The 25,388-nt window shown below is 43.3% G+C and overlaps 1 protein-coding gene across 1 annotated transcript; it reads right to left on the bottom strand.

Annotated features, from left to right (window-relative positions):
* Positions 1-1,187: 1,187 nt before the first annotated feature.
* On the bottom strand, positions 1,188-23,432 carry mms22l (MMS22-like, DNA repair protein). The gene is made up of 26 exons (XM_071521897.1): positions 23,319-23,432; positions 22,741-22,941; positions 21,990-22,115; positions 21,597-21,649; positions 21,100-21,187; positions 19,966-20,143; positions 18,596-18,689; positions 18,046-18,176; positions 17,791-17,904; positions 17,517-17,693; positions 15,675-15,737; positions 15,427-15,546; positions 14,231-14,466; positions 11,753-11,969; positions 11,158-11,447; positions 7,581-7,762; positions 6,720-6,870; positions 5,908-6,047; positions 5,556-5,698; positions 4,786-4,942; positions 4,310-4,455; positions 3,477-3,688; positions 3,061-3,227; positions 2,308-2,404; positions 1,852-2,019; positions 1,188-1,672 (listed from the first exon to the last, which is right to left on the bottom strand). Exons 2-26 carry the CDS (start codon positions 22,914-22,916, stop codon positions 1,597-1,599), a joined length of 3,702 nt encoding a protein of 1,233 aa, XP_071377998.1. The 5' UTR covers positions 22,917-22,941; positions 23,319-23,432; the 3' UTR covers positions 1,188-1,596.
* Between the last annotated feature and the right edge of the window lie 1,956 nt (positions 23,433-25,388).

Here is a 25,388-nt window from a genome sequence, read left to right as displayed (position 1 = left end):
TGAAAAACGCTTATCTGCAAAAAGTAAAAGTTTTTCAATTAGAAAACAATGCCGATTTTCTCATTGACTTGCATGTAGCTTTAAAATTATAAATTGGGTTCTTAACAGGTTACCTTGTAAACTTTCAGTTCAAATATGGAAAACACTAAAATTGCAGCTACTTGATTTTTCTGAAACAGCAGCCATATACTGTGTGTATGTTGTCGACCTGTATAACTCTTGAGTGCGTGATTTCTATTAAGCTCAGGACCTAAGACTGTTTATGTTTAAATGAATGTCTGGTCATCGTTATCATTCAGAGCATATCTGCTGTATACTGTTCAAACTGTATGTAGGAGAAACTAAGCTATATGATGACATTGTATTATGCTGATTTTCAAAAACCATCATTTTACTTTGACCAAAAACGAGAAAAGAGAAAAGGTGATCCCTGAACTTCCCTTCTTTTACCCAAAACAGTGTATGAAAGAATACATGGACACTTCATCTTTGCAGAATAAAGAGATACTATATAAATAGCATCACAGCCTGGAATATATTGTTTGAGGTCTATTACTAAGCTATGACCGTGGGAAGATGAGGAGTGACAACTCTTCCGTTAGAATTATTCATCAGCAATAGATAATTGAACACTAATTTAAAGCATCACCTCTACTATCCTCTTTTGCATGAATTCTCCACCACTTCCAGTACTGTTGGAGAAACGGAATACAGTACAGCAGAAAGCTCCAGCGAACAGATGCATTGCAGTTTGATGAGACTGCAATATGACGAGCAATGACAGAAAATGGGACTTGGTGATTGTGGGAGACAGGAGTGAGACTTGATGTGATTAGGTGCAAACTAAAGCCGGATTGCAAGAGATTGCTGCGACTGGAAAGGAAAAAGAGAAATGGAACAAACAGTACGCTCTTCTTGACTCACTTTTTTTTTTCCGACTGAACTCTTTGGGCTCGCCCACGACTGTCATCAAATCTGTAATTCAGAGTGCCAACCAAGTAGAGACAGATCCAGCACCTCATGGTAAAAGCACAAATACTCTGTCTTTATTTCTATGCCCATATAACTCATTTCTCTCACTCTATAACTGAAATGAAAAGGTAGTGAGACCAATATAAGCGCATTAATATTTATTTTCACATCTTATTTCATCAATAATGCATCTGTACAAATCCAAAATTGCACTCTCTCTACAATATGTACAATACATACATCCTAGTGATATTGGGCTTATGGTCCATGATTTGAAGAACATTCAAAGCTCAGTAAATACAACTGATGAGGCATTTTGAAACAATTTTGATACATGTATGTATACTGTGACTTACCAGCATCCTACAACAGTAGTTTAGTGCTAATGAAATGTACTAAACTCTATCAATTTTAATACCATGTAGACAGCATGACAGTGTCCATGTTTGATGCTCATCCAAAATTAGAATTTTGCTTTGCTATTGGCTAGAAATTTGGAAGAAAAAAAAAAAGAGAGAAAAGGTCGGTATGGCTAACACTGCATTCTGGGAGCTGAATCCAGGTCTTGTACTGTATGTTCTTCATATCCTGTTTTTAAAACCACCCAAGTTTTTTGTTTTGTTTTTAGTCCTCTTCTAGACAGATTATCTCTGCCTGGCCACTCTCCCCAAGGAGGTCCAGCAACTTCCTGTATGCACTCCTGTCACACGGAGAGATTGAGCAGTCGCATTATTCGTCTCATACAGCAACAGAATATGCGTAGTTCATGGGGCAACAACTGCTTATAGTGTAGATAGTTTTGGTGTAAACAGTTTTGGTAAATGAATACTGTCTACATGGCATCCAGTGTGTGTGCACGTGGCTGTGCATCCTACTCACCTCAAGGCAGCGTTCTTGCCCAGTCCTCTCTTGTGTTCAATGTTTCTCAGACTGAGAGACAGGCTGGGAATGAGAGCCTGAACCACAGAGGAATCTAGAATCGCCACCGTCTGCAGGACGCTGTACACCTGTCTGTCATACACGCCCTCATTCTCCTCCACAAATGACCTAGGAGCATGGGGAACATACACAAGTATATAAAATGAAGGCTTTACTATAAATAATCTGACTTGGATACACTGTGCCTACAGTAGGAAAATACATTCTTGTCTGCATTACAAATAACCTGACAGATATTGTACAATATCCATTGCACAGTAAAATCCAAATCCAAAGATATATGTGGATGCGGTATGATAGAACCCAGACTACTCCTAAAAATAAAATGTTATTAACAACACCAGCCAGCTGTAATACAGGTGCAGATATTTTTTGCCAGAGGTTATTGTCAATTACCGTAGGACAGTGATCATCTGGTCACATGGTCCGTCTGTAGATGCAGCAGCACATCGCTCCACCACAAGCTGCAGGGCATCTGTGCTCGTCTTCCTCACTGTAGAAAACATTAGACAGCGCCTCTATGATTACTGCAAACAAAAACTTGATTGTCAAAATGCGGTGTTTTCTGTATTATTTGCCCCAAAGTGTGAAGATTGATGAAAATTGCAAGCATTAAGGACAAGTTTGTGACCATCAGCTTGCTGTAAGTACTGCGATTATAGTGTCTATTGTGTTGAAATTGAAGTGAAGCTGTAAAAATTGCAGCCCTAGTCGATTTTTTTATTTTGAAGGACTTTAAAAAGGTAACAGTGCAGTGATTGGTCAAAATTGCAAGCTCTTGCAATATTTGTGTGGAACTGTTAAATTCCCCCTCCCCCCAAAAAAATCTTGCAGTCAAAAAAAAAAAAACAGTGCATATGTACTGTAACAGACATATGCACAGAAATAGCACTAATTCATTACTCATTAGGCAAGTCAAATACACCCACAGACATAGAAACACACCAAGTCGTCACCACATTACAGACAGGGAAAACATAACATAACATAACATCCACACATCCAAATTTGGAAAACACTTGAACACTCAATGAGACAAACACTTAGACCCAAATTAGAGAATTTGGTCATGATGTGGAAAAAGTAGAACGTACAAACTTCATAGTGTTTTGTATGTTTCTGGGTGTGTGTGCACGAGCATGGTCTTACCCTGCGGCTCATTGACCAGCATCAGACAGCGCAGCAGGGAGGGGAGGGGCAGAGTGAGGAGCACGGGGTCTGAGTCGCCGTTTCGTCTCAGGAGCTCCAATAGGAACATCAGGACGGACGCGAGGCGGGGCGGAGGGGCGTGGCCTTTGAACTGCAGGAAGCTCTCGCTGTAAAAGCAGAGGAAGAGATTTCTAAGAAGCTTAGATCTCTATTTACAGAAGTAAAACTATCATATTTACTTTAAGACATTATTTTATTTTGGTATGACATTATGTACACTAGAGATTCATTTTAATGTCAGCAGTAAACATAATCAAGCCAAATCATATCTAGACACAATCTGGATACGAGAGGCAAGTTAATACCAGGTGAAAAGTGAGTGAGAGGCAAACCACATCCGTGCACTAGAGACCTACCAGAGGACCTGCAGGATGGTCCTCCTTAGCGCTGCCCCCCGGAGGCTGGGGCTGGACTCACAAGCGCCCAGAAGCACAGGGTGGTTGGCTATGGCGCCAGTGGAAGGCGTAGCAGGTAGGAAATGGTCCAGATATCTGCTGGTGACGGAGCGGAGCTGCTTCTTCAGGTAGACGCCCTGAGACTGAGACACATTGGAAGCCACTGACAGACCCTGGAGGAGGAGAAGGAGGAGAAGGAGTTAACAGTGCCAGAGTGGAAACACCCCAACACATAACTAACAGATGAGTGAGTGGGTTTTTAAATGAGGCTTCCACTTCTGTATCACAACACACAAAACCTTGTGCATCAAGCCTGCTGTATGGCCTGATTGTCCAGATTTAGTAAAAGTGTTTGTGTGTGTTAAGCTGCTTATCTCCTTGTAAGAACCAAATACCCAATACAATTGCAAAGAGGAAATGAGGAAAATCCTCAAAAGTGGGGACGAAAGGGATATCATAAAATTGGGCCCGATTCTCTTTTTTTTTTGTTTAAGATTATTTTTATGGCATTTTTAATTTATTAACAGTTTACAATGGAGAGAGAGAGGAAAGATGGGGGGGGGGGGCAGGGGGATGACATGTGACAAAGGTCAAAGACCAAATTTGAAACCAGGATATCGCAGGCACATTGTGTGTGTCTTTGCCAACTGAGACACAAGGACGCCCCATGGTTCAACATTTTATAATGCCTATTTAGGTTTATGGACAGACTGAAGTCTGATTGACTTAAGTCAATGGAATGCCCTTACAAATTCAATCATTCAAGACATGTGTGTTTGTGTGTCAGACCTAACCTGTAGGTATAGTGGCAGGCTGTCCCTGAGTGCTTTGTCCTGCTGTGTGAGGTTGTGGGGAAGCAGCAGCCCATCCACAATGCGGAACAGCAGCTGCTGGGCTTTAGAAGTGGCCAGCAGGGGGCTCCAGTGCTTCACTATGCAGCCTGGAACACACAGTAAAAAACATAAAGGCAACCACAGTCTCAGTTACAACACTATGATGATTCCCTACTCCTATCTAAAAAACACAAAAACACCACTATAAAACAACATACCATATTTTCCCATATTGGTTAAAATCCTTCCAGATTACAACAAGTGATGGGGAGCTACTCAAAGTGTTAAAAAGAATTTCTTTTTATTATTTCAAGTATCTAAGAATAGCAGTGCTACTATAAGACTAGTTTATCCCTTTAGTTTCATACAGAACTGCCCTGTCATTCAAGCTCAGTACTCCTGGAGCTTTGTGTAAATTATTTGGGCCCTGCACCTACCAACAGCCCAGTAGGCAAGCTGTATGCCCTCGTGGTTCTTGTTGACCAGGGCGGGTTTAATGTGTTTCAGGACGTCTCCGATGTAGTCCAGAGCTCTGGTCACCATGGCTGAACGCTCAGACAAAACCTGCAGTCCACTGTAAACACTGCCTACAGCCTGTGCACAGAGGGAATCAGGGTGAGTAAGAAGCAGGAGTTGTAAGGAGGTACAGAAAGAAAAAGGAGAGCGAAAGTGAGAAAGAAAAAGAAAAAAAGAGAAGGAGAGAAAAGGTGAGGGATTTGGGAGGAGAGACAGAGATGGAAATGAGAGGAGAGGTGAGAGAAAGAGAAAGAAAGACAATGTATGAGAAAGCAGATAAGGAAAGAAATGTATTTGACAACATTTGCATTTAAATGCAAGCTGCCAGTCCAGTATTTGAAGTAGATACCACTATACTGTTACTTCCCAGTAACCAGATATGACTAAAGTTAATACGCTCAGAATACATCACATGTAGTGAAAACTTATGGGATACATTTGACTTAGATATGCTGAGTATGTCTTATATGCACACACATAGGAAAATAGGACATTCTAGGGAAGTAGGAATGTAAATCATTGATGTCCTGCAAAAACTGTAGGCATCGTCTCCCACATGTAGAATATTTCATGATACATTAAAGCCAGGCTAATGTACTGTAAAATTTAAAAATACGTGGAGACATAAGGTTTCGCTATGGATACTGCTGATATATCAGCAGTTTATATGTAACCTGTAAGCATCTGTTACCTTGACAAAAATCTCCAGGGCTGAACTGGACTCTAGCCTGGTGGCTGTGGGCTGGAGGCCGGCTCTCTGCAGCAGGCTGTCCACCTCCGGAAGCCTCAGCACCAGCCGGGTCAGTTCACACAGCTGCTCATCCACAGCCCGGCCTGGCAACAACGCAGGTACAAACACGTCTAATGCAAATGGAACATTTATTTGTCCCCAGAGTTTATCAGACATTTTGTCTGGAATACGCCTCTCAAAATTCCATGATATTCCAGAAATTCCATGACCAGTGGGATCTCTGCCTGGTGTACAATGGGTGTTTATTCATTTATTGCATTGCAAGGTGCAGTTGTAGATTTAGTAGTATTACCTGCTCTGCTATCGGACCCGTCTGGGTTCTTGTGAAGGTGCTGCTGCAGAACACAGCGGAACCAGGCCCTCACCGATAGGGACTGAGCAGAGCCTGACACACCAACTCCAGAACCACTACTCAGTGATGACACCAGCTCACTGGGAAAGAAAGCAATAATCAAGGAATACAAATGTAAAGTGTGTAATAAATAATACTGGGTTTAATGTTCTTTAATGTTATAGGAATCAAACACGCAGTGAGTGAGGTGCATGTTCCTGATACAGAGTTCATTTTTTGTCTCTTCCTACTGAAGCTGTCATAGCTTTTCCTGTATTCTAACAATAATTACACAATCTTTGTTTGGTCCTGTCACATATTTTGTTGTTGTTTTTGAGAAACAAATGTATGGTAGTTGACATCTACTTGTCTTGGACAACTAAAATGCTCCTTCCCTTCTCATTGTTTCTGGGTGGGACTCAACTCAATTTCTATGTGACGATGACATGTAGTCGTCTCTGAATATGAGAAGATGATGGTGGAGGGTGAAAATTTGCAGCTAAGGTACACTAAATTTATACATTAATATAACTTTTAGTCAACTTCGGACCCAGGACGTCACGTTTACCTGGTATGTGCCAATGAGCCACCAGGATGCTCTTTACTTTTATCTTTGTCAGGGGTTGTATAATTAAAAAACATACATGATTTGTAAAAAAAAAAAGATTTTCTCAAGTGCTGTGTGCACTGTGATGAAGTTTTGTGTTTTTGTGATTAAAAATTCCTGGTGGATCATGCAAAAACACTTCTCTGTAAAGGCCATAGAGGTCTACCTGTTCTGGAGCAGGTGTGGGAGGTAGCGAGTCACCAGAAGTGGGTGGACCATGTCGTCCCAGCCAAAGCATTGCATGATGGACTGGACGGGGTTGGGCTGGAGGTCCTGGGGGGCAGAGCTGGGCAGATCAAAAGCCAACAGAGTGAAGCCTGAGAAGGATGAAATCAGCACATTGTAGTCTGAATTAGTAGTGAGTTGAGACATCCAAGAGTCAAGTGTAACGTACAAAACTTTGCTTATGTCCTTGATTGTTCCTCCCGCGCTCCACCTTTCTTTCCCATGCTTCCTGAATCTTTACAACCCTAAGTCATCCTCTCTTCCTCCCTCCCGCTGGCTTAGCTAACGTTCTCTCACCACCTATTTCTCCCTCCTGCCGCCCCCCTTCAGATTCTTTCCCTTCATCGCAAAGTCCCATTCTCTGCTTTTATCCTATTCTATCCGCCTTTCTCTCTTTCAGCAAGCCTCACCCTCTTTCATTTGACCTACTCTGACACCTCTACACTTTCCCTCCCTAACTAACTTGCACTAGCTGTTAGCTTTGAGTGTCCCATGGTTTAAATGCCGGTTCACAGGCTTTTCCACCCTGCCAATAATACATTTTAGGGGAAGCATTGAATACTTTTAAATTTTTTGGCATGAAAACAATTAAAGATATTGAATACTGGCAAAAAATATTGGCTAATGGCAGCTTCAATCCAAAAATAACGGCATCAGCCCTCAAAAACCTAAATCAATCGAACCCTTGTCCATGCCTCTTTTCTTCTCTCTCCTTCCCTTCCTTCTCTCTCCCCTTCTGTACTCCTCCACCCCTCTTTCCTTCACCCAGTCTCCTTTTTTTCTCCCAGTGTGTATCGCTGACCTGCAGCAGCATCGGCCAGCTGTGGTGGGGGGGTTTGGGAGAGGCGTAGGCTGCGGAGGAAGGGGAAGAAATGGGCCCAGAGTGCTGCTGCTACCGCTAGGTGGCGCTCTTTCACCACACTGGTGGTAGTGGGAGCCCAGGCCGAGGTGGGGGCCGACTGGACACTGCGCTGATGGACCCGTCTGAAAGAAAGACACACACACACAGAGACAAGGAAAGCAGATAAACTAATTTATCCAACGCAAAATCCAAACATAGTGTCTCCCCCTCCTGTACAACACCCCGTACCCTCCACCTCCGCCCTCTACTTTTTCAAATCCTTTTCCTTCCCCCCTTTCTCTCTTTCACTCCTTCTCCTTGTGTTTTCCCTCTCTTCTCTCCTGGGGGATTAGTGGGTGCGGCGGTGCGCTGCAGTGTGGAGCAGAGCTGGGTGGGGTGGAGGTGGGGAAGGAGAGAGGAGGATATGATAGGTGGAGAGTGGAGCCTAACGCTGATCCCCTGTACATAGACTATACTTTGGCTCCCGTGGCTCATCCCTGGCCCCGGCCCCAGCCGCTACAGCAGCCCCACAGTGGCTGGCATTAGCCCAGATAAGCAGCTGAAGGAGCTGTAATCTCATTTAGACTGGAGATGATCCTCCTGTCCCCCTCATTCGCCCGGATGAGAGAGGGGGGAGCGCAGCGCTGGGGAGGGAGGAAAGGATAGAGTGAGGGAAAAGGGGGCAGGGGTGAGCACTAGCAACCCCCCTTCCCTCCTATCTTCAACCACGCACCCCAGTCTGCTTGTCTTACTAGCGCACGCACGCACACACACATCCACACATCCACACACACACACACACCTCAGCGGTGCCTTCCCTTCCAGCAAGGTTGCATCTAATCCAGAGAGAGCTGAGACAATCGATTAGAGTCTGAATTCATTAGCCTCGTTACTACTGCGGAATGGGCCTTTCACACCCATCAACCCTCATTGTACAAGACATCGTCAGAGACCCCACTTAATCCTCCTCACTGCAGCTTCTTACAACGTGTACAAACACACACACACCAGACACACACACCATTAGGGACCCCATTTAACCCCTCCCTCAGCTGCAGCCAACACACACACAAAATAAAAACATAGCATCCTAACAGTCAGACAGATAGAGACACAAACGAACACACACCCATACACAAACTGAACGTACTCCCTGACCACTTTCTCCAAACAAAAAACACTGCCTTCCCTTGTCCATCCATCTCCGTCAAAATATATAGGCGTGATTGTGTTTTTTTCCTACATTTTAATCTAAATTCTTCAAAAGTAATCCAACAATAGTCACCCCCACCCAATGACTATGAAAAGAAAGGCTCAATATCCAGTGAGGCCTTGATGATCACAAGGGCCAGTGCTTCACAGGGAGGCTTGTACTTTTATCAAGCCAAGGAGATAGGGATTAATTGTTTGTGCTGAAAACAGATCCAGCAGGGAGTGCCGATGCCAACTCACCCCATCATCCAGAGAGATACCCCCACCCCCCCCACAGCAGAGGGTCATGGGAAGGAATAAAAGTGAGGAATTATGCCTCCGACTGGCTTCTTGCCTTAGCACCATGGCAATGGCCATCAAGAGTGAATGTTCGGACCCTCGTCTGTCTCAGCCGCTGGCAGAATAATTCTCTTAATGTGTGCAGATTCCACACGGATCTTAATAGACATAATGACGCTCAGGCTAAATTTGCCAGGCTACATAATTACCCATTAATTGTGTCAGAGAAAACGCATTAATCACAAAGAGATACAGAGTATTGCCAGGCAGAAGAATTATGTTTAATTTGGCGGGACGGATTGGAGAGAGAGAGAGCATGGTATTTTTTATTTGGTTAAATGGGTCAGTGTGGTCCAGGCCATAACACAGAGGGCCTTTGGGAGTTCTCCTCTTCTCTCGCTCCTCGGCCATTAATGTGCAAATGTGTGCCCTCCAACCCCGAGATCTGAGATGGGAAGTTTGGGAATTAGCAAAGCTAACGAGATACCGTGTTATGGGAGCCAGGCCCTGAAATAAGAGAGGAGTACACTTAAGTTAGTGTTTCACCTTTAGTGTGTGTGTGTGTGTGTGTGCAGGGGAGGGCGGAGTGTATACACCAGAGAATAAAAGTAATCATACACCTACATGAATCAGTGAGAGGACTCGGTAAGACTTAACTTTACAACGGCCTTATTCTAGGGTTTCAACTCATTTATTAACCTTTTGTAAGTATTGTAAGAGCGCAGCGGCAGTAACACTCTTAAGTGCTTACTCAAAATTTACCTACACATTATGAACTTACAAGGGCATAAAAACTTCTGATGCATACAAAGCATATTGATACATGCAATACCTTAAGACTGTGCAATGTACAGTCGCAGTTACTTGGTTTCAAATACAAAGGTGTGATGATGTAGCTCGGGCATGAATAAATTTGGGCAACCAGTTTACTACTGCCCAAGATTTTATTACAATTTGAACATACCAGGATAACATATATATAGTATATATTATTCATATATTATAACCTTAGCGTTCAATGGGCCACAACACAACATGAATAGCAGAAAATGTCAGTACAACGCTCAGCACCATTTATCTTGGCTATTACAACTTCTTCTAAGCAGTTGCTTTAGTATTGCATTTGTCCACCTTGTACACCCTTGTGAGTACATTATGTATTAGGGAATATTAATAAGTACTACTACACACTATTATTATGTACTCAGAATATGTTTCCATACATTAATTCACAGGTTAATGGAAGTTTAGTGGAATAAGGCCACTGGAAAGTAACGTGTTATTGAGGACTGTAATGGCTGGCCAGCAAGCCGACACACAGCTTTACACAGGTTTTAACTGAGATTAATCTAAACTGAATGATCACACATCATCCTCCTCTCAGACTTCATAACCTTCCAGACAGTCTCACCAGACGTGGTTTTCTATCTCCTGTCGCCTCTGTTCCTGCCTCCACCTCCCCACATAAACAGACACTGTTTCAGCAGTAGCTCTCTGACCTACGGCCGGGGTCGTTCATGTAACACACACCCGTGTCCTGCAGCTGAACCTGTCCCGACGCCCTAAGGACCACATAGTCTCTCCACACACCCATGGCCCCGCCACAGTCCCCATGGCGACAGGAGGGTCCATGAGGGTCCCTCGGGCTCGTAACTCTACTCAGGGCTCTGCCAGCACCTGGTGAGGGTGACCTGGGGGCCACCGGGCCTCCTGAGACAAACAGGGGCCTCAACGCAACACAGGGAGCTTTACAGACACTCATTTCTGCTGGGAGAACAGCATAATCCTGCTATTGTCAGTGTCAAAAGTGAGTGGACTCTGGGTGCTGGGCTGGAGCTGGGAATAGCAGAAGTGATCATTCTCTACTGTAGCCAGTTATCACATTTTAATAGAAGCTTAGCCTCGGATAGAAAACATCTGTCTGAGTGTGTGAATGTGTCCTCTTTCTGAGAGCTGAGCACTGGAGCGGCTATCGGTGAATGAAAGAATGAGTGAGAGATTGAGCGAAAGTGAGAGTTAGTGGATATTTACACCAGCTCTCTCTCACCTGAGCTGGGCGAGGACAATCTGCAGGAAGCCCAGGGCAGAATTAAGCTCCGACTGGCGGCATGCAGGCAGCAACCAATCAAACCCCTCATTGAGCAGCTTTTCCTCTGATAGGCCGAGACTGGTGCTTGTCTCGAACACCTCGGCCACACCCTCCAGGTATGAGCCCAGGGGGCCCCAGAGGGCAAGTCTACGAGACGCCTCTGTGGTCTTCTTGTAGAACTCCTTGGCCATCTCGTTAAAGGAGGAGGCCAGCCAGCTAGCCTGGGCAGCAACATCCAGACCCCTCTCCTGGAACAAAGGTTGGCTCATGTCAAAACTCTTGAACTGGTGGAATTTGTCCATTAATTGTTGTATGTTCTTGCCATGTATTGTGAAAACATTTTAGAGAAGCCAGCATGAATAAAAGCAAATAAAATACAGCCCATGTAGCCTACTGCTGCAGCAGTACACCTCCAGATTAAATAGAGAGACTAGTGTTGTCTTGGGAAAAACACCCACGTCGCACAACTTGGCTGATATACAAAATATTTCTTTATTTTGTTTCTTTCAAATAATATGTTTTCTGATGAATTCTCTATGATTGATAAGCATACCTGGAACAGCAACAGCAGTGATAGCTGTCCCCTCCAGACCAGGGTGCGGTGTCCAGGGGGACAGTTAGGGGGCAGGAAGCCCAGCAGCTCACAGGCCCTGCCAGCCACATCCTCCAGCTCTACCTGCTTGGCCACCACCAGGAACAGCAGCAGGAAGTTCATGAGCCCTGCCTCTGACAGCTCCTGCATCTTCTTTGAGGAGAACTTTGAGTAGATCCTGGAAAAAGACAGAGAGGAATAGAGGAAGAAAGAGAGAAAGTAATAAAAAGTGGGACAGGTGAAGGGGGACCAGAGGAAAAAGTGGCCAGAGCGACAGAAAGACAGAGGGCAGGAAAGTGAGAAGATTGAGATTCCATTAAATTGACAATTTCTACTCTGTTCCAATAGCCTGTGTCAATCTGAAGTAACTGAATGTTCAAATTGTTCTCTTTTCTCACTTTCAATCTTTCTTTTCTTCCATAGACTAACTCTGCTCTTCAGAGATGATTTGTTCTTCTGAAACCCCTGACTTCAAATGCTGACTAACTGAACTCTCCACCCCCACCACACACACCACCACCTGCCTCCATCACCTTCTGAGCTCCAGGGGAGAGGCCGGGCTGCCTGGCCAGTGTGTGTGCATGTGTGTCTATGTGGGTGAGAGAGAGAAATAAAGGGAGAGAGAGAGAGAGCGAAAAGAGAGAACCACCCAGCACGCTGTTAGATCCTGCGGGCACCGTGGAGAAATGCCTTTAAAGATCATGTTAAATGTCAGAGACACTCAGACACACAGCAGTGGGCGCTTGGTCCCTCTCACTACAGCCAAACCAATTTACTGCAACACCAGAGAGAGATCAATAAAACCACACACACACACACAACGCCACACATCCTCCTGGCTGTTTGCTCCCCCGGCAGGAAACTCAGAAGGCTTGAGAGTTCAACCCCCCCACACCCCATCCCCCCTAACACAGATGCAGCCCACACAGGTGAGTAGGGCTGCTGTTTGGGTCAAAACACAAACAGTGAGCATCCCAAGACAAACTCAGAGGAAGAAGTACGGCTGATACAAAGAAAGGAGGAGAGAACAATGAGAACGGAGCGGCGAAAGACCAGGTTAACAACAAAAACAGCTTAGTTACACCTACAGAGGACTGTAAAGGGAGAAGGTGGCCAAGCATGCAGTCAGAGGGTGAGGGGAGGGAGATTTAAATAGATGAATGGGTAATATATAACAGGGATATAAGCAGCGTATTGTGAGGCAGCAGTGGGGATTTTTTTTGTGCTCTCCCAACCTGTCTGTCTGTTTGTTTATCCCGGACAGCTTTTTTTCCGGAGGCGAGCAGATGCTCCTAACTCCCGGCGTTGGAGATCAACATGCTCCCAGTCGATCCCATTAATGCGGTCGTCGCGGGCGTCCCACAGAGCCCGGCCAGGAGTGGGAACGCTGCCGAAACGTTGCCACGATGCAGTCGGCACGCCTCGCGCCTCCTGAGGGGGAGGGGGTAGTGGTGTTGGTCGTTGTGGTGGGGAGTGGGGGGTTTCTGGACCTGTCCCAGCCCAGTCCGGTTGCTGCCAGGCTGCCTACCACCCGCCTACCACCCACATCCCCCAACCCTCCACCACCCAAGCTCCCTCTCTATCCGTGCTGGAAACCAACGCGGCTTCGTTAAGGCGAATTAACCGCCACGCTCGTTAGCTAATTAGACCCCATGTCTGCGGTGCTGCTGAGCACGTTCCAGACAGAGGGAAGTCATTAGGCGGATTTATCTGCGGCTGCCTCTCCCTGGCTCCCAGCCGGCCGGGGATATGGGATGGTCCAGCGCCTGGTTCTGATGCGCACATCAGCTTGTGATCTTTGGTCTCCTCTCGTTCTTACCTTTCTTCACAAAGACAACCCCCCCACATCCAACTCCCTCACACACCCTAACCATGTCACTGCTCTGGGGAGCAGGTGTGCTCAGTGTGTGTGTGTGTGTGTGTGTGTGTGTGTGTGTGTGTGTGTGTGTCAGTGGGAGGCTCCTTGGCTCTGGTCTGTGCTGAAGAGCAGGTGGTTGACTCCTGAGACACCTGCTCCACTGGGGGGCCTGAACAAATATCAAAGACGCACTGGGGGACTGTGGTGCACCTGGCACATACACAAACAAAACTCAAATGCACACACATGCATGATAGTGTGCAAACACACATGTTGTATGTGTGCTCACACAAGTATGCACATACACAGACACAAATACAAACAGCACACCAAACACAAACACATCACATACTTGAAGATCAAGGGTAAAAATGAATCAATACAACGCCTAGGCTTGATTGGTAATCATTCTTCACAGCCTCCATTTCTTGTTTCCCTTCTAATGGTCTTTCCCTCCAAATAACCGTACCAAGTATTTGCTTCCAAGTGAAATGTTTACGCAACACGTTCTTTTCATAGTGGAAGGGAATGTGAAGAAGGAGTGTGAACTACATACCCTCTCAGACTCTCTCCATGCTTACCTTCCTTTGATCTGCCTCTGTGGGGCTCCACCAGCGCCGTCCCGGCCGAGGCTGAGGGCCAGCACTCTGAGGAAGATGTGGAAGGAGTTGGCTGAGCGGAAGAGCTGGGTGTGTCCTGGAGAGTGGAGGGGGGAGGGGGAGCAGCAGCTCCGGGCCTGCTCCAACAGAGCCTGGGGCGTTTTGCACAAACTACCCAGACCAGACACCCCGAGCCAGGGCACAGTGAATGAGCCGCTCTGGGGTGGAGGGACAGAAAGGAGAAATTGAATTATAATATTTGTCTCCATTGCAGCACAATCAATTACAGTAACTTTTGGAATCAAATGCTAGCAAGGGCCAATAAGAATTGGTAGAAATGTGCCATGAATGAAAATGTGATGAAGAAAACATTTAAAAACACTACAAATATTACACATTTCAGGGTGTATGTTCAAAATGTAATTAATATTTTTTCAGTGAACAATATGAACGAAATGCACGCCATTAAACTGCAGTACAATACTGTTTACTAATGACCAAAGGAAAGGGATAGGTGACTTCCAACATTACGAGATTTTTCTCTGATAAGATGAAACTTAAAATGGATGCTATGGAGAAATTGGGCTGTTGCAGCAGCGAAGAGTAATATAGGATACAACAAAGAGAAATGGAGCATAAATGAAAATAGAATGAGGCAAACTGACAATTACAACAAAAGATTGCATTAAGTTGAACTATAGGAATAAGTATAAAATCTATGAATAACAGTAGAACATGAATGAATTAAAAATATGTATATGTGCATTATAAAAGTATATGAAAATGTAATCTCAAGCGGCCATTAGTGGGGTCTAATCATAACCCTGAATCCCTGCCAGCTTCAGGGATGCTGTTCTGTGAATGACCATGACCTCTGACCTCCCTGGAGGGGGAAGCAAAAGAAAAGACAGCTTCCCTATGGGGATCATAGTATCACATAAACAGTCGCTGGCACAGTTAATTTCTATTAGGACAGGGAGCTAAAGTTAGTCTTTTTGTAGATGACACTTCCATGATGAGGCAACAGAACCGACTGTCGGCTTTTAGCCTCCATATTACTTGTTGAAACAATGAAAACAGCAAAAAAAGAGCAACTTCAGAGCTTTAGCTAACTGTCCTAATACTTATACCAATGACTGTCTACAATGTCCTTGTTTCTACTGGAGGTTTGTTCTCACCAGGTTCTTGCTGTAGTAGTCCCAGAGGGTGGAGACAGCGCTGGTGCTGGGTTCCCACAGCAGACACAGACTCAGACAGCAGTGGACATGCATCCTGACCTGTTCCTCTGGTAGACCTCCCTGTTATTTAACACACACACACACACACACACACACACACACACACACACACTTCTATATCCAATATAGGACTATAAAGGAATTTGTAGGGGTTAAACACCAATGTGTCAACTGTACACAGTGCTCACCTTAGGGTTACACGTTAACTTGAGCAACTCTTCCACAAAAGTCCAGTTATCTTCCAGCTGTTTCTGTGAGAAAAGAAAAAACCTTTTGAGAACCTTAAAATAATACCATAATAATTGTTATAAACTATAGCAAATAATTCCTAATTATGCTTTCTATCAAAATGTAACCACAGACAAAATATTAAAAAAAATACACAACAAAGTCAATATGTCATCTGCATATTTCTAGACAAATTTTGGAGACACCTATCCTCACTGGAGACATGTGGAATTCTAGTATACTGACAAATAAATTGTTAAAAGGAAGGGTTTCATTTAAAAAAAACAACCAAATCTATTTAGTATCTATCTAGTCCAAACTTATATAGTAATATATAAATATAGTAAACCATAATGTGCTTTACTTTCATGGCAACAATCATTTTGTCAGTGTCAGTTTTTTCCAAATGGTGGATATCTTATTTTGTAATGAAACACTTCAAATCTCATCTAGCATTTTTCCATGTTTGTGAAAGGCAGAGCCAACACAGAAAACATGATTTCACATTGGAGATCCAACTAACAGATTAGTTTTCAATAATACACAGTTACACAATTGCTACTAAAAGTTTGACTGCATCTCAAGCTGTGACAAGTGTCTCAGTTTTGTTAACCTTTATATATTCCGGGAAAATGTATCAGCCAAGTCCTGCCTTACATTGACGCAGTTACACACATTCAGATGTGGGGGCTGCCCAGTACAACCACAGCTTTCTACTGTTGCCCACTATGAAAAAAAATAATTCAGCTACTCTAGGGGAGAACTTTGACTAAGCTGTAATATTAAAACCAACTTTGGCTGAAATAGCCTTCATCACTTAGCAGAATTCTTTTCACTCCTGTGGTTCTTTTTGATTCATGCACCTCGGTGGAGCTGCAAGGTTGTGACAGATTTTTTTACCCTTTGTACTGTTGCCCACTAAACAGCTCCACTGGAGCGATTGAGAGTCAAGTGCTTCGATGGGGCCTTAGGGTCAAGGTAGACCAGGCCTTCGCTATCAGAACACCTACTTTTTGAAATGCAGAATCAGTGCCATCTTTTAGTTTTAGTTTTCACTTTCAGGCACATTTGCAGTTATGTAATGGTATTTCTCTTTCCACTACTGTTTCTGTTTTTGTCACCGTTCTCTTTCTCGTGTAACCTTGTTTCTGTATCTTTTGTTCTGTAAACTTTGTTTTAGAAAAGTGCTATACAAATAAAGCTATTATTGTTATTACTGAGGTTACTGTAGTTGTTTAAACTTTGCAAAATATCACACTAACGTCTTCTGTTGTGTGAAATAGTTTAATGGGTTTTAAGATGAGAAGAACTTTAATCATCTATGTGGTTAATTTTGAGGGTGTCCAAGTGCCTGCTTAAGTTAAATGAAGTGCTTATTAAGCATTTCAGGTATCTGAAACGGGGGTCTCACTGTGCCCAAATTTCAGGACTTTTCCATAACTTTCCATAACTAAGTGGAAGCGCTTCCATGAACAAAAATGTTATTCCCTCCTGATTTGTAAATGTTGTTCTAGTTTCCACTACAGTTGGGCTGGAAACCACCAGTTAATACAATAAAACTGTGAAACAAGTTGCAAAATACATTCTGCAGTATTCCTGTAAAGTGACCCATTTGTAAAATTCCCTGATATTCCCCGACTTCTCCAGAGAATTCATCAACTTCCCAGTCCTTCCCTCTCTGGAATACACTTCTCAACATTCCATGACCTGAACCTTGTGAAACACTTAAATTTCTATTGTTTCCCAGGTTTATTACAGTCTGACATCCTCAGACATCAATATTGTGATTCTCAACCTCTTACCTCGTTCTGGATCGTGCCGTTACGGCTGTACTGGCCCAGCTCTGCTAGCTGAATGACCAACCACCATGTGAACCCCAGAGGGTCTTTGCAGTGGGTGGGGAGGCCACTGTACTGCTCTGCTGCAGGCTTCCCTGAAACCAGAGGCCTCAACAACGAGTTCATGTAGCTCCAGAAAGACTGGTGGGAATGTAAGAGGACAAGAATTTGCTTGATGAATGTGTATGTGAAAGACTGTGTGTCATATTGGTTTATATGTGTGTGTGCATTTGTTCACCTGTGTGTGCAACAATTTACTCCTATATTCCAGCAGCTGTATGAGTAGGATCCACAGCTCTTTGGTGCAGGAGCACAGGTAATGACGGCTGATCAAAGCCTCTGTAGGCCTCACCTGGAAAATAGCAGTTGCATTTAAAGCCAGATTTGCAGTTTTATTCTCCAGTAAAAAATAAATTACTTAACATTACGAACAGAAATAGCGCTGGTGCAGTGCTGCACAGCGAGACACAGTGAGTTGAGGCCAGTCGCCCACCTTGCTGTATTTGCCTATGGCCAGACCAGTAAGGTCACACAGCAGACTGCACAGGTGTTCCTCAAACAGACTGGTATCAGTCAGGTTCTCTCCTGTCAAGTTCACAAACTGGTGGGCGTACACCACCTGGCCTGGGGAGATGAACAGGTAAAATTATGAAAGCCCAGTTTCACAGATAATAACTCTGTATAAGCTGAAAGTCACATTCTGGCGCATAAAATTACTGCTCATTGCGATAGTCAGATGTCAAATAAAAAACAGGAAAAAATGTTCAAACCTGAAGATCTTTGTTGTTTCAATAACACATCTTAAATCTAGAATACAGGAGCACCGACATTAAATTTTCAGAACGGATACACATGTAGCAGCATTTCAGCATTTTCACATCAGGAGACATTTTTCCTCCCACCGAAAAAAGTTATTAAAGTATCAGCATGGAGCTCAATACTACAGATACTATCGGTGCATCTCTAATCTACAACATAATACAAGCCACATCTCACATTTCAATAGCTTTCCCATCTCCTGTCTGAGCATGCCAGACTCGTACCTTGCATCTTCTGTCCCAGCAGGTGAAGGATCTCCAGGACCGACCAGTGGATGTCCAGATGAAGGTGTAACAAATGCCAAGAAGGAGGAAAAATCTGTTCGAGAACATAAAGGAAGATGGAGTAACAACTTCAATGTAAAAATATCAATCAAAATTTCCTTCAAGTTGTATCAAGCAGTTCTGTGTGGGTGGAACTCCTTGTTGACGAAGGAGAGAAGAAAAGAAGAAAATAAAGTGGGTCCATGTAAGATATTAATTCAAGACTAATCATTTCTTATACTCTTTCATATAATCATGACTCTAGAGCAGGGGTCGGCAAGTACGTTTGGCCTCGGGCCAAATTTTTTCCAAGCAACTGAATGGTGGGCCAAAACATAATATCTTGGACAGAACCTTTTTTTCTACCAAACAAAACTTTTTTTTCCTAATCTATACTATTATATATTGTACAAAAGAGTAATTTAAGAAAGTTATTTGTTTAAAATAAAGTAACTTGAATTTGCTACAGACTGTTATTAGTGTGTTATTACTGCTTTGTCTCCTGCTCCACTCTGTGGCTGCGTTATAAAACAGCTTATAATAGTAACCTGCTGATAATGTGACTGCTGTCTTTAATCACCGACAGACTGTCTTTTAAGACATGAATGTGTGTAAATCTCATATTTCCCCTCTCCACACAGTTAATAATAAATGTGTATCATTTCCATTTTGAAAATGACTACTTCTTTGAGCCTATCTAACGTATTGTAATAATTATTTTATGGACTCAGGATTGGATATCCGACGTACGTTACTCTCGCGTTACATCGTTACCTGCGTTATTCTGCGGGAGGTTACATTGTGTGCACAGAGACATTAGCAAAACATTGATAGCTAGCAAGACAAAATGTCACTGTCAAAAGCAATGAAAAGAAAAGTTGACAGCGAAGGTAGGACATACAAAGAAGAATGGAAAGAAAAGTATGCATTCATCTTACCTGATTTTATTAACGCCAAACCAGTCTGTCTAATCTGCAACGAAGTTGTTGCAGTTTGCAAGGAATACAATATACGACGGCACCACGACACAAAGCATGGCAAGATCAGAGATTTTCAGTGTCATCTGGCGGGCCAGATACTATTACAGGCGGGCCAGTTTTGGCCCGCGGGCCGCTAGTTGCCGACCACTGCTCTAGAGTGTGTTTGTGTTGCAGGGGCAGCATTTTGAGACACGTTTGGAAACAACAACTATAACTAATAGTATTTTTTCGCTCAACCTTTGTTCTATAAAACTCAATTTTGTTATCCCCACTGATGTTGCTCCCATTACAAAGCCCTATTCTTTTTGCAACGCCTCAAAATGCTGCCTGTGTATCTGTGTTTAGCAGTACCTTTCCTTGGTTCTGCATAGTGAAGGCACTCTGCACGTTAGCAGGCAGGTCTTTGAGTCGTCCTATGAGGAGAGTGATGCCGAACAGCTCCTCCAGCAGAGTGGAGGGGAGCTGGGCCTCCAGCTCCTCGTAAGGGTGGCAGGGTCCTGCCTCCAGGGTGCTGGAAGGTTCCAGGTATCTGGACAGATACAAAAGGACATGCAGTTCAAAGAAATATAGAAAATACAGTAAAATCATTCATGGCTGGGGACAGAGGTAATGATGACTTCATGATCTGCAGGTTTAAAAAAAACAGGAGATATATTGAAAAGACAAAATTGCTAGTAATAAGGTTGACACTGAAATTTTTATATTGACATTACATTCTATATATTGCACAGATTCGATTATAAGATTAAACTTAATGGTCCCTGTGGGGAAACTGGTTTCTTGAAGCAGCAAACAATAGCATATAGCAAAGAAACAATAGGATAGAAACAATAATAGACCGAATTGGGGAAATGAGAAATTAAACATAATGCACCTGGCATTACGACACTAGAATATATTAAGTAAAAATACATGAATGAAACAATATGAAAATATATGAATTTCCAAGATATATGCAGGGTGTGCAAAAAACAGCAGTAGAACATACTAAGACAAAGAAAAATGAATGAATGAAAAATATGTATATGAAAATGAAAACATATGCTGTATAAAATAAATGAAAACAAAGATATATATAATATGTAACAAATGAGAAAAACTGATAACATGAAAAAGAAAATATATGGAAATAAATTAATATATGAACATGTATTATGTGTATATATGCATGTTCTTCTGTCCAAATAAATGTTAAACCTGAACTAGGAACCATAAGAAGTCATAAGTCACATGCAGGCACTTGGATATCAGATGGTGTCATTCTTCATAAATCTACTATGTCTTATTCACTTACGTTGTTCAGGCTTGAGGTAATAAAAGTTGTTAATAAAAGTTTGCAATGCTGGAACAGCTAGAACTACAGGACTCAAAGTTGCAGCTTTTTACTTTGACTTTTTGTTCCTGTGGGCCAGCACCCTACTAACACTGGTGTGTGTTTCAACCTTCTTTCAACATGAATGAGCAAGTTTTCTAATGTAGAATTACCTGCACAGGAAGACTTTTACATACTGAAGGAACAACACACACTGCTGTCTGAGCTCCTCTGCTTCATAGTGGAGGTTGCCTGCTTGACCTGAAACACATAAGGGCAAAGTGTACAGAGCATTTTGATAAACCTAACGCAAACCAAACCCGCCATATCAGACATGAACGCAACATCAGAGGTGAGCTGGTCTCTCTTTGTGGAAAAATCCATTTGCTTGGAACAGTAAACTCCAGTTGAATGAAGAATTCCACTTTGTGCACCTGATATATATAAACCATGGTGTTCCATTTACACTACACACACTACCACCACAGTCTGTTGAATGGTTATGGCTAGTACATAAAAAGTCTGTTTGTGTAAGCAAATAATGTCTATAATAATGTGTGAACAAAACGCTTTGTTGAAGGCACCACAACTCAGACCAGTAACTTCACACATGAAAAGTCAAAGCCCAATTATTGTTCAGGGAGTACATGGCATGTCTACAGAAGCTTACCAAAGTCATGTGAACTGGACTGCACCAGGGTCTCCAGCCTGAATACTTTTTGTCTGAAATATAACAAAGAGCAAGTGAGACTACAGACGTGTATGAATGAACCATGAAGGATGTTTTTTTCAAACACAGAATAGGCCTAAATTCAGAAAGTTCCATCAGTGATTATTCTTTTAGTCTAGTGGTCTAGTCTAGTCACCCGGAAAAGGACCTTCAGAGCAGGGCTGTGGTCAATTAACTTTCAACTGATACGCTTTAAAATGCAAAGAGAAAATTAAATTAATCAGCTAATGACAGATTGTTCGTTGTAAATTATCTCTTAATAGGTTGGATATGACAACCTTACCTTGTCAAATGTTTTTCAATATTTGAATTGTGAGGAAACTCTTAGCTAACCTGAACAAGCCAAAGAGCAGCTTTGTAGATTCCACCAGTGCCGTCTCTGTTACCCAGGGGAACCCAAAGATCTCCACCGTGTCCGTCTCATAGTCTGCAGGGGCCGGGTCAAGACGCAGCAGCAGCCTTTGAAGGGGATGCAGAGTCATAGCAGTAAGACTCAATGCTGCAATGATGACCACTACAATTTACAATGACTTTTATAGAAATATAAGTTGTGTTTCCGCTTAGCATAATCATCACAGGGCCAGAAAGGGTGTTAGTAGTGTTACAGTGTAGGATATCCATATTATCGCTCCCAGTAGTTATAAATGGCTTTGAAATCAAACTCCAGTAGCATGAAAAAAATGTGAAAAGTGTCTGAAAATGAAAATACTGTTCTATCATGATAGCGATTGGTACAACAGCCAAGTTAGATTCAGATGGTGGCTGTTTGTCCCAGTAGAGAGAGATCAACAATGAAATAGCTGTAGTTGTAGTTGAGAAGGTGGGTATACTGTAACACCTCCATCCAATGAAAATCAACTGAGATTAGGCTGGATAGGTGCATATATGTTACATGCCCCAGAAAAGGAGGTATGATTTGAAAGAGATAACACAGTATGGCATCCTCTTTGTTAACACAGTGAATGCATCCCTCCAGTTGACTGTAGGCTTTAGGAAAAACTGAAGGAAAACAATTCCTTCCCTCCTGATCAATCCTCTTGCTAAAAGTGAACAAATGGATCACTGACAGAGAAATTGACTTTACCGCTTTAGGGAGCCTCTCCCGGTGTATCCCTCTGCAGAGAGGGGCCGGGTTGGGTCCTCCCCTGCATCAGAGGAGCAGCAGAAGCAGGGCGGCCGTGCCGGGGTTAGCTCACACAGACTGTCAGCTGCGAAGGGAGAAACTGGTGGGGTGAGGGACTGGCTGAAGTCCTCTGCCATGTCGCCACTGCAGAATCAGAATCACCTGTAATGGCAAGGACATTGGGTGCACAAGGAATCTGAGCTGAGTAATTATGCTGGCACATAACACAGTTACACAATACAGGAGTGACACACATCATGTACAGGACAAAATGTAATAGGACTTCACATATTGTGCAGAAAAAACGTACTGTATGACAGCAGACTGAACATGAACACACTAGAAATATACATTCAGAGCTGAAGAACTGCCCCAAAGAGATTTTACCGGTTAACCCTAACGATTCCCAAGTCATAAGCGAGGCAACAACGCGGCTAACGTTAGCTAAGTCAACTGCTTGTAGTAGTAGAAGTTGGAAGTTGAAATGGAAGGCTAACGAGACACAGCAGAACCGCCAGGCAGAAAACAACGTGACAAACCTTGTATTTGTGTTTCTTATGTCCGTGCGATATTCCGTAAATTTAAAGCCAAGTGTGAAGACTACGCAGCTGTCTATCACTCTGCTGTTGGTGGTTGTTTGGGTTTTCAGTTTCAGTCTCTCCCGCGCGTTTATACCACGCATGCTCACATTGGCCTTGCCACTGACGCGTTCGATGATTGGTCTTAAGTTTGGCGGTGGGCGTGGTCTCTGCCAGGAAGTATCCAGGCAAAGCGAGAGGTTCCACTGCTACAGACTTCCGTCTTCGTATAAATCCATAGGCAGAGTGCGTCTTCATTTTTGTCTGTGATGGTCAGAGAGTTTCCAACATTCGTGTTACTCTCTTTTTTCTTCGAGGCTTATTTGATTTTGCTTAGTATGCTTAGTAAAAAAAAACCTTCCAACTACTGACAGCGTTGCGAGACCAACACGTATTTAAATTAGTTAACAAATGTCCTGGGCCATTTACGGTCTATGGTTGACACATACAAACAACATAATTTACAGTCTGATACATTAAAGCCAGCGATGACAGACAGTCGATGGGGTTTACACTGCAATTATATTGCACGCATGCAGAAATGGGCATTATAGTTTGTGATTTGACAAATACTTCTGTTTTGCCTCAAAATATCCGCATTATTATGTTTAAAAGATGTTATCGACGGTCACTTGTGGGCAAATAAAGAGCTATCATGCACTCTGCGCGATCTGCCTCGTGTCATTACTCTATGTCTCTCTCTGTGAAAGTCACTTCTTGTGCCCTTCAGTCTCACTGCAGGTGTCCCTGTCAAATTAATACAAAATAATGCAGCGGTTTAAGTAAAATTGTATCGAGGCTAACCCTAATTTCCATATGCAGATCTGTCTCTGCCAACAGTCCCTCTCGCCATCACACCATTTCTTGCATTCTAATGCATTCTCACATCTTTACAAAATCCCCCTTCCGCCACACGCCGAGGATGTGCTCGTTTTCTCCACTTATAACACGTTATTTCTGCACGTTTGGATTGTCCAGGGAGGAGGTACGCGACAGATGCGGGTCTTTGCATGGTCTGATTTGCGCGTTTTATTATAACGACTCAGTGTAGACAATAAAAAAATGGAAGCGGCTGGAGATTTTTTTTCCTTTACGATGCATCGACCTCCTGCTCTGCTTTCAACAGGAGGCAGCCCGTCTGCATGAAGGCTCTGTCGCCTGGATGTGAAAGGTAAATGAGTGTTGTTTTTTGTTCCTACGCTACAAACCCATTGAAACCTTTGTAGGCACTGAAGTACATGGAGGGAGTGCGATTTGAACCTGTCTCACCCCCCCCTCCCATCGCCCTCAGCTGTAGCCTCGTTTCCAGGCTTTGATATAAACTGGACAAGATTGGATTTTGCTGTCTATAAAATTTTATGACAAGCCAAGACTCACGACTAACAATTTGATGACTGAAAACTTGACTCAGATCATATTCTGGATGTATTGACAAGTATTGATCCTTATGTAATAGCATCATACTAGGAAAGGATTAGATGCCTGTGTGATGGATGTAATGGGACTTTGTTAGCCTTTTAGGTTTTCCCGATGAACGTAATGAACTGAACTGTGTGTGTGTGTGTGTGTGTGTGTGTGTGTGTGTGTGTGTGTGTGTGTGTGTGTGTGTATACATGTAGGTAACAAGTTGAATACAACAGCAACAACAACAATTTCTCTCCTATATGAAGATGAATGAAGTGTTATGCAGTGAAGTTCTCTTTTCTCTTGCCCCCCTCCACATGGAGATCAGAGGTCAGGGTCAGCTTCAGCTCAGCAGCCTAGTTGGAGCTGGTAGGGATGCAGTGTGAGGCTCAAGGACACTTCAGCAGGGTGGATGCTTGCCAACATGCAGGAATGAACCCTGGTCCTCCAGTTAAAGGGCAGTTTCTCTAACCTCAATGACCAACCTGCCCTTTAAATACCCCTTAAGCACTAATAACACATTATTTTACTATTTCCAGCCACTTAAAAATCATGCTATTCAAGCTTAAAACAATCTATACTGTAGCTGTGATGGGAGCAGTAATGTGGATGTTCTATACAGTAAAG

Source organism: Centroberyx affinis, unplaced genomic scaffold (genome assembly GCF_046629955.1).
Source record: "Centroberyx affinis isolate AG114_WGS23_722 - 3 ecotype Tasmania unplaced genomic scaffold, CSIRO-AGI_Caff_v1 ptg000939l_1, whole genome shotgun sequence".
In the NCBI taxonomy this organism is placed as follows: domain Eukaryota; kingdom Metazoa; phylum Chordata; class Actinopteri; order Beryciformes; family Berycidae; genus Centroberyx; species Centroberyx affinis.
Note: the sequence above shows the minus strand (reverse complement) of the source record. Positions and strands in the feature narration are given on the sequence as shown.

Excerpts from the sequence above, each read along its gene's own strand:
- mms22l (XM_071521897.1), bottom strand. The coding sequence starts at position 22,916 with ATGGCAGAGGACTTCAGCCAGTCCCTCACCCCACCAGTTTCTCCCTTC. Across the intron at positions 20,144-21,099 it reads GTAAAAGTCTTCCTGTGCAG|ATACCTGGAACCTTCCAGCA; the intron begins GTAATTCTACAT and ends GTATCTGTCCAG. Across the intron at positions 6,871-7,580 it reads GCTGGCCGATGCTGCTGCAG|GCTTCACTCTGTTGGCTTTT; the intron begins GTCAGCGATACA and ends CATCCTTCTCAG.